An 11,843-nucleotide genomic window follows, 5' to 3' on the forward strand; every position below is an offset into this window, starting at 1 on the left:
GTGAGGGTCTGAAGGACTGGCCCGGCCTGGGCAGGCTGGGTGGGGGGTCAGGAGGCCTGGGCTGCCCTGAGACCTCAACCCAACTCACTTCGGGCTGGAGGGACGATTTGGAGGCTCTGAGCCTCAGTTTCTCTTTGTGGAAATCTCAGGCGTACACAGGGCTGAGAGAGGCAAGTGAGGAGTGACCGGTAGTATTTACGGCAACTGTCCTTTTCTCTTCAAATAAGAAAAAGGTGGCTGTAGTTCATTAGACACAGATACCCAGAAACACCAATAGAACTCGTATTTATTCAGTTTATAAAATGGTTTCAAGTGCAACATTCCATTGAATCTTCACAGCATTTCTGTGAAGTAGGAATTACTGTCCCCGTGAGGAGACAGATAATTTTTACAGATGAGGGAATTAGTCGTACCTTATCTGACTTCAGTTAACGTCTATCACAGGTCACAGACAGATGCACTTACGTATACATGTACAAGAAATGGGAGCACACGTCATGTGCTAATCAATATGACATCCAGAACGATTTCCTGGGATCTAGTAGATACTAAATAAATTGCAGAGCACAACAAAAACAGAAACAAAAATCCTAGAGTATTTGTATTGAAACATATGTATCTGCGTACACGGGCATCTCTGGCACAGCTGGAGAGCTTCGCCCCAGCAAGGTGTGGGTTAATCACCTCTGCATTCCAGAGTAATGCAGAGCTAAGTGCATTTCCATGGACCCGAACCAGAACATACCCCCAAATCACAATGGCAGGCGGTGTTGCTAGGAATCCCTAAATTCTTTTACTGTTTTTCCCTTCCCAAAACAGAGATAATACTGATGCACAGGAAGGCGCAGAATATCAAGTGTACAGCTTGAATCTTCACAAAGTGAACACGCCCACGTAACTAGCAAGCAGCTTGAGATCAAGAACATTTCCAGCACCCCTGAAGGCTTCCTTATGTCACCTCTCAGTCGGGAACCTCCAACCCAGAGTAAGCTCTTCTGACCTCTATCACTGTAGATTAATTTTGCCTGTTCTTGAACTGCACAGAAATAGAATCATACAAAAGTCACTCTCTTGCGTCTGACTACTTTCATTCACATATCTGTGTGGTTCATCCATGTTGTTGTAGCAGTAGTTTTTTTTAATTAAGGTGTAGTACTCCATTCTTTAATTACGGCATGACTTATCTACCCATTCTACTACTGATGGACATTTGGGGTGCTTCTGTCTTCAAACTACAGTGGATTCAGCTGCTTTGGACACTCCGGTACATGCCTTTTGATGGACATAAACATTCATTTCTGTTGAGAATATGTCCAGGTATGGAATTGCTGGGTCATAAGATATGACTAGAATGATCTATTTCTAAATTTAGGGATTTTTTTAGTCTTTTTTTAAAATTTATTTCTGAGAGAGAGAGAGAACAGGGGAGGGTCAGAGAGAGAGGGAGACACAGAATCTGAAGACAGGCTCCAGGCTCCGAGCTAGCTGTCAGCACAGAGCCCGATGCAGGGCTCAAACCCACGAACTGTGAGATCATGACCTGAGCTGAAGTCGGACGTTTAACTGACTGAGCCACCCAGGTGCCCCTAAATTTAGGGACCTTATGCCTGTACTGTCACCTATGGTAAAAAAAAAAAAAAACAAAAACAGTGAAAAGAAGTACCTGGGTGGCTCAGTCAGTGTGAGTTCAAGCCCCACGTTGGGCATAAAACATACTTAAAAAAAAAAAAAAACACTGAAAAAATCGTAGTCTTTAGTTACAAATCCAGATAGTTCTGCCTTTCACTATCACACAAGCAGGAAGCTATGAGAAGAAACTGGAAAGCATCCAAAGAGATATCTCCTCCCTTTTCTCTATGTTGTTTTCAAATAAAATGAAACCGAGTGAGGATTTTTTGCTTGGTGTCTTCTATTATTAGCAATGTCCGTTGAGGGTGAGCTATAATCTTCACTACAGCCCCAAGGCTTGGGGGGAAATTCCAGTTTGCATGGGCGCTCTCCTGAGAGATGGCTCAAGTTCAGGTTCAGGTTGGTAAGGTTGGGCATGGCTGAGCCCTCCTAGAGTCAAGGCGGCCTGTTCTATATAATCACCATGACCCTGGTGTGGAATGGCAAAGTTCTTGCCTTCTCCAGAAAAACTGGGGGTTCTAGAAAAAGTGGACCCAGAAGGATTTGATTTGGGAGGGGTAGGGAAGGAAACAGAAAAACCCCTGAAGAGTTGTGAAACAAATTGGGTTGAGTCTTCTGGATTGCACTGTATACAACAGGTCTCAATGGAGGAGCCTCCAACAATTCTTGCACTGTTTGGGACTCTCTCCCATCCAGCTTTCCTTCTAAGGAAATGTAAACCCTGGAAAAAGCAGGTAAGGGTCCTGGGCTTTCTGGACACTCAGTTTGGGTGGGAATGTGCCAGGGCCACGGTGAGTTACCTGGGCCTTTTGGGAATTAAGAGGAGACGTGCAGGGTAGAGAGCTTAGACATCTTCGCACAGGGTGGCCTCCTTCTTTCTTGGGGCCCAGCACCCCGGCAACTAGTGTGCTTAGCCAGTTAGGTCTGGCTTCCCAGAAATTCCATAAAGGCGGGGGGGGGGGGGGGGGAAGAGATCCTCTTTTCTGGCTGCTACTTCAGGATTTTATAAGATTCTTTCCCACTCCTGCAATCAAATTCTCTCTTTCCCTCTTGGGGCTGTCGTCCCTCGGTCTCTGCGTCTCTCTGAATATCCAAGTCATGTGTGTCCTCTCTTCGTATCTCTTTCCTCACCATTAAACGGAAATCCGGACCCCCTTTCGCAGCCTAAGGCTAGAAACTCACATTTCCCCTTCAGATCTGAACGTGGCACGTCCCAGGCTCCAGATCTCCCGTCTTCTTCCGAGCTCCTGTCCCCTCCCTCTCCTGCCCCACCCGNGAGGGGCACCTGGAGTGAACCGGGTTGCTTGCACCCAGGACCTAAAGCCAGGGGCTCCCAGAAATACCCTCTAATCCCCATTTCCCAGCCTCTTCTGGTTCGGGCACATTCCCAGGTTCCCCTTTCAGGCACAGAGCTGNGAGAGGAGGCTGCGGAGGTGGGGCCGGCTCCTCTCCTTCTCTCCCTCCGCCTCCCTCTTCTCCCCTCCCCCTGGACGCGGAGCCGGGTAGCTCCAAACTGGAAAGCAGCGAAAGGACACTTCCTCTCTGTTCTTTCTTGTTTTCAAATGCAATAAAAGCGAGGGAGAGGGAGAGAGGGAGAGAGGGATTTAGGAGAGAGAGGGGGGAGGAGCAGAGGGAGGGAGGGACGGAGAGAAAGGGAGAGGAAGAGAGGCAGAGAGAGAGAGAGAGGCAGAGAGAGAGAGGCAGAGGGAGAGAGGGAGAGAGGGAGAGAGGGAGGGAGGGAGAGAGAGAGAGAGAGAAAAGCAAGGGAAAAGTATTTTCGCAATTTGGGCCGTGAAGATTTTACTAGATTCTCGCCCCCGGGCCGCAGCCAATCAGCGCGCGGGCCCTGGCACCTGCGTCTGCTGCGTCAAGACGGCCGGGCTGAGCGAGTGCGGGCGCCGAGCGAGCTGGGAGCGATTTAAAACGCCTTGGATTCCCGGGGCCTGGGTGGGGAGAGCGCGCTGGGTGCCCCCTGTCTCCCCCACCCCCGGCACCCCATGAGCCGACCCTCGGCCCCATGGAGCCCGGCAGTTATGCCACCGTGGACGGCGCCAAGGACCTGGACGGCTTGCCCGGCGCGGGAGGGAGTCGGCATCTAGTCGCCCACTCCCCACTGGCCAGCCACCCGGCCGCGGCGCCTGCGCTCGTGCCCGCCGCCAGCTATGCCCCCCTGGACCTGCCGGGCTCTGCGGAACCGCCAAAGCAGTGCCACCCTTGCCCCGGGGTGCCCCAGGGGGCGGCCCCGGCCCCGGCGCCTTACGGCTACTTTGGAGGCGGGTACTACTCCTGCCGGGTGTCCCGAAGCTCGCTGAAACCCTGTGCCCAGGCGGCCCCCCTAGCTGCCTACCCCGCCGAGACTGCCACGGCCGGGGAGGAGTACCCCAGCCGCCCCACCGAGTTTGCCTTCTATCCGGGGTACGCGGCACCCTACCAGCCTGTGGCCAGTTACCTGGATGTGTCGGTGGTGCAGACTCTGGGCGCCCCCGGGGAGCCTCGCCATGACTCGCTGCTGCCTGTGGACGGTTACCAGCCCTGGGCCCTCACCGGGGGCTGGAACGGCCAGATGTGTTGCCAGGGAGAACAGAACCCGCCAGGGCCCTTCTGGAAGGCAGCATTTGCAGGTAACTTGCCCCACTGCTTTGGGTCCCCTTGGTGCTGAGAGCGGGTCGTAGGCCTCACGGGCACTTGTGTGGGAGAAAGTGAAGGGATCTTGGGGCTGGCGGGGAGGAGCCTGTGGTCCTCTGTTGGCTATTAGGACTGCGAAGGAGGGCTTTAGGCTGTTGGAAAGCCTGGATGGAAGCCCAAGAGGGTCCCTGTGCGGGCGCCTGGGCTGGGCGATTTCTGCAGCCTGTGGGCCACCAGGCCCCTTCATCTCCCTAGGAGCCTTTGGGACCAGCTTCTCAAGATGTCAGAGTGTTGGGTTCTTTTTGCTGTTGACGGGGCCCAGGCTGCTCCTACCTCGAAGATCCCAGGTTTAATTCTGCCAAAAGGCTAAATGACTCTCAATGTAGTGAGTTGGGGGGGGGGGCGGTAGGAACAGAGTTAATGGATGTTCTGTAAAAAAATACCAGCCCTCGTTTTCTCTCGGTGAATTTTCAGCTTCCACAGGAAAATGTAGATTTCCTGCTGTCATAACTTAGGGGTATGTGTGTGCGTGCGCTGTGTGTGTGTGTGCGTGTGTGTGTGTTGCGAGAGGGGACAGAAATGTGTTCCCTTCTGTATATAATTTGCCCGTAGAGTCCATGAGAGTGGCCAAGAGTGTGAAAACGCATGTGAGGGTGGATGTATGTGGCCCTGGGCAAAGGTCTGGCTGTGAGTGATGGGTGTGTTTGCAGACTTGCCGGCGTGAAGACAGTGATAGGTGAGGGTGATCTGCAGGAGCCTGGGCTTTCCAAGCCTCATAGGTGGTTAGAAACCAGCCGGAAGTCCTGGTGTCCCGCTGTGCTTTGGGAGAGGGGGAGCCCACGTGCGTCTGAAGGGCGATCTGGGTGCTCCCTGATGATTGCTTAGCTCGTAGGGCCTGGGTCTGCGCGGGGGGCTTGCAGGCAGAGGTCTGAGGGCAGAGGTCTGAGCGTGGCTTTCCCTCCCTCCCTCCTTCCGCCGCCACGCAGATTCAAGCGGGCAGCACCCTCCAGAAGGCTGCACCTTCCGACGTGGCCGCAAGAAGCGCATTCCTTACAGCAAGGGGCAGCTGCGCGAGCTGGAGCGCGAGTATTCCGCTAACAAGTTCATTACCAAGGACAAGAGGCGCAAGATCTCCGCGGCCACCAGCCTCTCAGAGCGCCAGATCACCATCTGGTTTCAGAACCGCCGGGTTAAGGAGAAGAAAGTCCTCGCCAAGGTCAAGACCAGCACTACTCCGTGAGGGAGATCCCTGGCTGGGGAGGTGGGGGCTTAAGGGGAGTATCCTGGGGAGACGGGGAGCCTGCCAGTTTTAGGCTACAGTACGAGACTCTAATGAGGAGACTCTAATGAGGGGCTCCCAGCGGTTACACTCGTCACAGGCCACCCCTCCTGGGCTGTTCCTCAGGGATGGCCTGGGTACTCCCATATGCTCTAGGAAGCCAGTGAGGCCCAGAGTTACAGTCCAACCCACCAGAGTCACACAGCACCTAGAGGACCTAATGCCGTCGTCATAATCATTCATTCTGGCCATGGCAGTAATCACTAGCGCCAGAATGAGTTCCCACGATAATTAGCCTCATATTTTCTATCTAGAGCTCTGAGGAGCACTTTAGAAACCGCTTGCGTGGATTGAGCTGATTGTGAATAAACTTGGAAGGAGACCCCGGCAGGGAAGCTTCCTCTGGATGCCCTTCCATTTCCAAATCCCATCCCCCACCCAGTGGCTGCAGCAGAGAGGAGAAAAGTCACAGCCCTGGGCCGACCTACCACTTGCCGTTGCTCCTTTAGCATTCTTCTCAGACGACACCTGAGCAGGATGGACAACGCTGGCGGGCACCACCCCCTCCCTCCCAGCACACCCCTAGGTTGTACTGCGTGGCCTCAGAGGTCCCATCCTTAACGCTTCGGTTTTGTCCTTGTGTGCAAACGCGGCGGCATGCTGCCCTCCTGAGTCTGTCCTTCCTCGAGAAAAACTGAGTTTCAGAAAGCGCCTGGAAAATTCCCCACCTCTCATTCCCTCCGCTAATCTTTCCAAGACTTCCCTTAGCATTCCTGACGGTTCTCTCCAGGTTATGATCCATTGGGAACTTGGAAGCCACATGAAACAGGTATCGGTGGCCTTGTAGATGTGCCTCTCCCAGGCACATATGGTTACGGAGCTAGAGACCAGTGTCCTACCCTACGGGCGGACACGGTCCCAAACACGCTGGACTTGCCAGGTTGGAGAGAGAACCAGAAAATGGCCCTTCGCCACCCGCTTGACCCCAGGAGAAGCTTGCGGGTCTCGGGCTTGGGAGGAGGGGCAGGCCCTTTCGTGGGTAAAAGAACAGTGGGGGGTGGGGGCAGAAGCCCAAAGACCCAGGATCAGGCGTGTTGGGCCTTGGTGGCTGCAGACTCCCCCCCCCCCCCCACTGTGTGCTGGCTCAAGTACTCTGAGTCCTGGGTGGGTGGAGGATCAGGTTGGTGCCAACTCCCTTTTCTCCATCCACGTAGACAGAGACTCGTCATGTGGAGTTCCACGAACCTGGGGCAGACTGGCTGTTCCCAGAGCGGCAGAGCCAAGGACCCTGACACGGAGTCCCCCTCTCTGTGTCTGCTCCCTCGCGGCGCGCCGGGGCTCAGTGCCCCGCGGGATTCACCACCTTGGCTGCCCAGCAAAGTCGGCGGGGCTGCAGCCTGGGCCGGGGCATCCCGGCGGGCACCCTCCTTGTGGTCCAGAGCCCAGGCTCCCAGTGGCGAGGACCTGCACTACCCATGATCCCAGACGCCACCAGGAGCAGACTGTGGGTGCCACCGTCACTGTCCCAGTCGCCGCTCAGAGCAGGCTCAGGCTTATCGTTCTCCAGGATCCCCCGTGTAGCCAAGGGATCGGGGCGTTGATAGCCCGAGCTCAGGTGAAATCCCAGTTCTGGCTCCTCTCCTGGGAAGGAGCTGGGAAGAGGCTCAGATTCTTATAAATCTCTTTACCAAAGAGGAGCCCAGGGTTGAGGGGAAAGGCTCCAAAGGTGGCCAGCCCCCCTTCTCCCCACTTGGGTCTCCTTAGACTGTGTCTGCTTGGGGGGAGGTGTCCATTTCGTGATTAAAAAAACAAAACAAAACAAAAGCCTTCCAAGCCCCGTGGTCAAGTTTAAGCTCCTTGGTAAAGCACCCGGCTCCGAGGAAGTTGCTTCCTGCCTTTCACATTCTCCTTCAAGCAGTCTCAAGCAAGTAGCTTTTTAATTTCACAGGTTCTCGACGATAGTGTGTGCGGACCCCCTCCCTCTTCAGAAACGGCAAGACTTTGTAGATGTGCATGTGGGTATGGTGTGGGACGAATGAAGGGGGGGCGGCTCCATGGTGCGGGGGGTCGCCACACGAGGAGAGGGAAGGCCACAAAAGGGGCTGACGCTTGCGCTCACCTAGAGGACCTAGGGGGAGGCCTGAAGGAGTCAGAAACCTCGAGACTCTGCACCCCCGGGGCTCTAACTCTTCCACACCGCTATCAGGGACTTGAAGTTTCGGGGGCTCTTCTATTATTCGTTTGCAATAATTTCCGAACGAACAAAAGATAGGATTTTAGAGATTTATTTCTCTACCGAGGCGTTTGTGCACGATTAAAAAGGCAAGGACGCCCCCTTCCGGCAGAAGTTTGCTATTTCAGAGAAACCCGCTGGTCGGTTCGGCCTCCATCGCCAGGCCGAGCCGCTTGTTTTCCGGATGCCTGGGGTCTCCGGCCTCCGGAGTAAGGGCGTTCAGGGCCGCTTGCGAGGGCGCCGGGACCCGGAATCGCCTGGAATGGGGTCAAGGTAGCGCCAGCGAGAAACCCAGGAGGAAGGCAAAGAGGACCGCAGCAGCGATCTTAAATATAGAGAACAGGGTGGCAAGGCCGCGACGCCATCTGCCCTCCGTCTGGGTCTTCGTTCCAATCGAGTATTATTACTTGTCTTCCTCTGCAGAGCAGTTCGCGGGGACACCCTCCCTTTCTCCCCCCCCCCGGGGTGATTTACGTACGGAACCTGTACAAAACAAAACACAATTTTAATTTCGTTTGGCTTTAAAGCCTCTCATGATACCCCTTTCCAAACAACAATTTTACCCCCAGGCAAATTATACCCCCTCCCACCCAGAGCGAGCATTTTAAAAGTCTCTACTAATTTGTGTTAAATAACAACAAAATCCATGTAATCTACATTTACTTGTCTGCAGCGATCTGCTTTTAAATCGGGCCGTTGTTAGATACCAGAGAGCGTGCTGCGCTAAAAAATTATTCAGGCTGAAACATGTGAACACAACGTTCACGAATCGGTGAATTCAGACAACATTTTCCTGAACAAAATACATACAGAAACGCACAGATATACTCGAGAAAGTACACTGGGTGTGTTTCCACCAACGAGGCGTTACTGTGAGGCGTTATTCTCGGATCCGTCCTCCGCGCCCTCCGCTTACTCCGAGACACACTCCCGGGGTTGAGAATCTCAGCAAGCGTCCAAACGGGATCGGATCGGAGGGTCGCGTCTACGCTGGCTACAGGACCGAAATCACTTCCAAGTCCAAAGCAGTTGTGTTTTATCAGGCTTCCAAAGGCCGAATTAGGGGGTAGTGGTGAAGTGCGTAGACGCGACCTCCGGAAGCGCTTTTCGAATCTAAATGGCCGAGAAGGCCCAGCGGAGAGCCAGGCCGGGGCTCCAGGCCTGGGGTCCTTTACTCACGCAGTGAATGCTTCCGGCGCTCGGGAAGCCGCAGGGCAGCGGCGGGCGGTGGGTCCGCGCCGCGCCCCCCACCCCCACCCCAGCTACCCCTGCTCCGCGTCGCTCCAGAGCCGGCTCCTGCCCCTGTGGCAGGAGAAAGGCTCTGATGGAGCCCCCGAGTTCTCCCAGCGGCCCGGCTCCCCTCCTCCAACGCGAAGCAAAGAGCCCCCCTTCCTCTCCGTCATTAAAGTTTTATCCGAGGTCCTATGTGCTGCACTTTAATTAGGTTTCCTTCGGGAGACACTCTCCGGTCTGATAGAAACCCCGGAGCTACATCATGGATTGGAGAGTAAACCTACAGTAAAGCGCAGAGGCACCAAAGGAGGCGTTTGCGCTGTTTTTGAAGACATTTATATCATATTCTCACCCACCCAAACCAGTTCCTCTCCAGGAAAGGGGGGAGAAAGCACCAGAGTGGCCCTCGGCCTCTCACCCGAGTGGGACACCCCTCCGCTCCCCCACCGCCACCCCCAGGTGCCTGGAGAGAGATTTAAAAAAATACAGTGGGAAACTGATGCAGGCCTTTCCTCCTTTGTCTGCTACAAGTTACTCTGTGGGGAAAGGGGATGGGGTGGGGGTGGTCGAGCAGCCGGAGAAGGAAAGAATCCCACCGCAGACTCCCCTCCCCTAAATTGCCTCCAAGGTGAGACAGAAGACGCGGGCAGCTTGAGTTCAGTCGCCCCTCGAAAAACTAAGAGGGAAATTGAGTCTCCGGCACCCGGACGGGAGAGGAAGGGAGGGGTGGGAAGGGTCAGGGGCTGCCGTTGAACTTGAAGTTTCAGGTTGGTGGTCTCCACCGCTTCCCAGCCCCCACTCTCCTAAACACTTTGAGAGAAGAGAGAGGAAGGGGGAGCGGAAGTCTCCGGAGNACCCCAGCCTTTACCCGCTGTGGGGAGCCTGCGGCGGTGCGTCCTCTCCCTGAGCCCCGCCCCAGATTCTGCCTGGATGGGGGGCGCCTAGTGCTGCGCTCAGTCCTTCCTTCTCTAGCCCAAGGCGCCCAGAGTCCTGCCCCACTCGGAGGCTGAAGCCTTCAAGCCGGCGACTGCCGAACTCAGGCCCTTGACGCCCGCTGAATTCCGGGCCTGGCCTTTGTAGAGAGAACAAGAGGGTTACGCGCCCATTTCTCAGACCAGGGACCTACTCGTTTCACTACCTTCAAGAGTGCGTTTCTCCCTATTAAGGTAAACTAGCTGATCCGGGGGCCAAAGGCCTCACCGCTCTCACAGTCTGGGACCTGCCTCAGGAGGAATTCGTGGGCCTCCGGGGTTTAGGTGGGCAGGGAAAGGGAGGCAGAAGGGACTTGAGACCAGAGACCCGCCACCTGGCGAGGGCACTTCCACATTGGTTTCTGGAGACACAGACGCACAGCTGTCTGGGAAGGAAGGGACAAAGAAAGCGCTTCGCAGCACACGGGACAGGGGCGCCTGGGGGGAGAGGCTGGTGGGTGGCAGTGNAAATCTTAATTCTTTACAACACACCTTTTTTTGGAAACTCCATGAAAACGAATTGTAATGATAACACTGATGATTGACTCACACTGAAGGGAAAGGCTCTGGCCCTTTAAGAGAAATAAATCAGTGTACCTTCGTCTGTGAGCTGCTGCCTTCTTTCCCCCATTCCTGCGTCTTTTTCAGAAGCTTGGAGAGTGCCAGGATCTGAGGAGGGGACAGAGGATGCCGCTGGCACGTTTGCACTGGGACTCAGAGCCCCCAACGACAGCCGCGGGAGGTGGGGCACACCCCCAAGTCCTTAGCCACGCACACTGCTAATTCATTGGTCTTAAGGGGGTCAAGGACTCGGCTGCCCTTCTTCCCTCCACCCCAAGCTGACTCCTGCTCATGTTTCCTTCACAGCTACTACCGTAGCAGTGACAAAACCTAAGTTGAGTGTACACTTTCTACAATGAGGAAATTGAGACCAAGGAAGGTCAGTTACTTGGTCAGTGTCACCCAGCCTGCGGTAGCAGCAGCTCTTAATGTCTAAGCTTCTCTGTGTATACCGGCCAGTCTCTTCCCCATCCCCAACATGCCTCTTTTCACAGGGTCCCACTAGACACTGACAAACACCTGTTTCCATCAGGACCCAGGCCGTGATGTCACACAGGTGCACTTAAACTCCCTAGACCTGGCCCCTCCTCGGTGCACCAGGGAGATTTGCATAAATCCAAAAAAAAAAAAAAACCAATCAGGATTAAAGACACATCGAAAGTTGGCTAAATCCACTCCTCATTTACCCAGTGCCTACAGAATGCAAAATCTCCCGGGGGTAGGGGAGGCTGGAGGAGAGACAATGGAGAGATCATCTCCCGTCTCACACGGCCCTGCCTCTCGCGACAGCCAGATCCTGGGTCTGCTACTTCCTCGGATGTGACCTCTGACATGGTGTGGTGGGGTAAGTGATCGCAACAGGGACGAATGGGGGAACAAGGAGTGTGAAAGATTCGCCCCTCATCCTCTGGCATCTGGAATTTCCCAGAAAAGGTCCTGCTGGAGTAGAACCTGGGAAGGTGATTAGAATGTCAAATCCAGGAGGGAAGATGTGAGCAAAACTCGGGGAAGGAGCCAGAAAACGCAGGTTGTGCAGAGAGAACGGTCTGGTCTGGGCTCAGGCTGGGTAGAGCAGGCAGGGGCTTCAGCACCCGGTCCTGAAAGGTGGACGTAGCCTGCGCAGGGATCGGACAGCTTCTTGCCTTTCAGACTGTGACGGCCCCACTCCAAACCAGGCAGACACACACCCAGTATTGGGGTCGGCACTACAGGCCGCTCACTGCCCACCCCAGGCAGGGGACAAAGAGATCAGGACTCTTTCTGAGGACCTCGGCTCCCCCATTATACTTGGGCCCAGCTCGGGGCCCTTGCC

The 11,843-nt window shown here is 54.9% G+C and overlaps 1 protein-coding gene and 1 long non-coding RNA gene across 2 annotated transcripts in view; one reads left to right on the plus strand and one right to left on the minus strand.

Moving 5' to 3' along the window:
• LOC144242087 (uncharacterized) overlaps positions 1–4,174 on the minus strand; it is a 13,338-nt gene extending 9,164 nt beyond the window's left edge. The window contains exon 1 of the long non-coding RNA XR_013338298.1: positions 4,079–4,174. This is a non-coding gene — a long non-coding RNA (uncharacterized LOC144242087). The remainder of the gene's footprint in view (positions 1–4,078) is intronic.
• On the plus strand, positions 3,647–5,494 carry HOXB13 (homeobox B13). The gene is made up of 2 exons (XM_077776850.1): positions 3,647–4,250; positions 5,241–5,494. Exons 1-2 carry the CDS (start codon positions 3,647–3,649, stop codon positions 5,492–5,494), a joined length of 858 nt encoding a protein of 285 aa, XP_077632976.1.
• The last annotated feature ends 6,349 nt before the right edge of the window (positions 5,495–11,843 follow it).

This window comes from Crocuta crocuta, unplaced genomic scaffold (genome assembly GCF_008692635.1).
Source record: "Crocuta crocuta isolate KB4526 unplaced genomic scaffold, BGI_CrCroc_1.0 scaffold352, whole genome shotgun sequence".
Classification (NCBI taxonomy): Eukaryota; Metazoa; Chordata; class Mammalia; order Carnivora; family Hyaenidae; genus Crocuta; species Crocuta crocuta.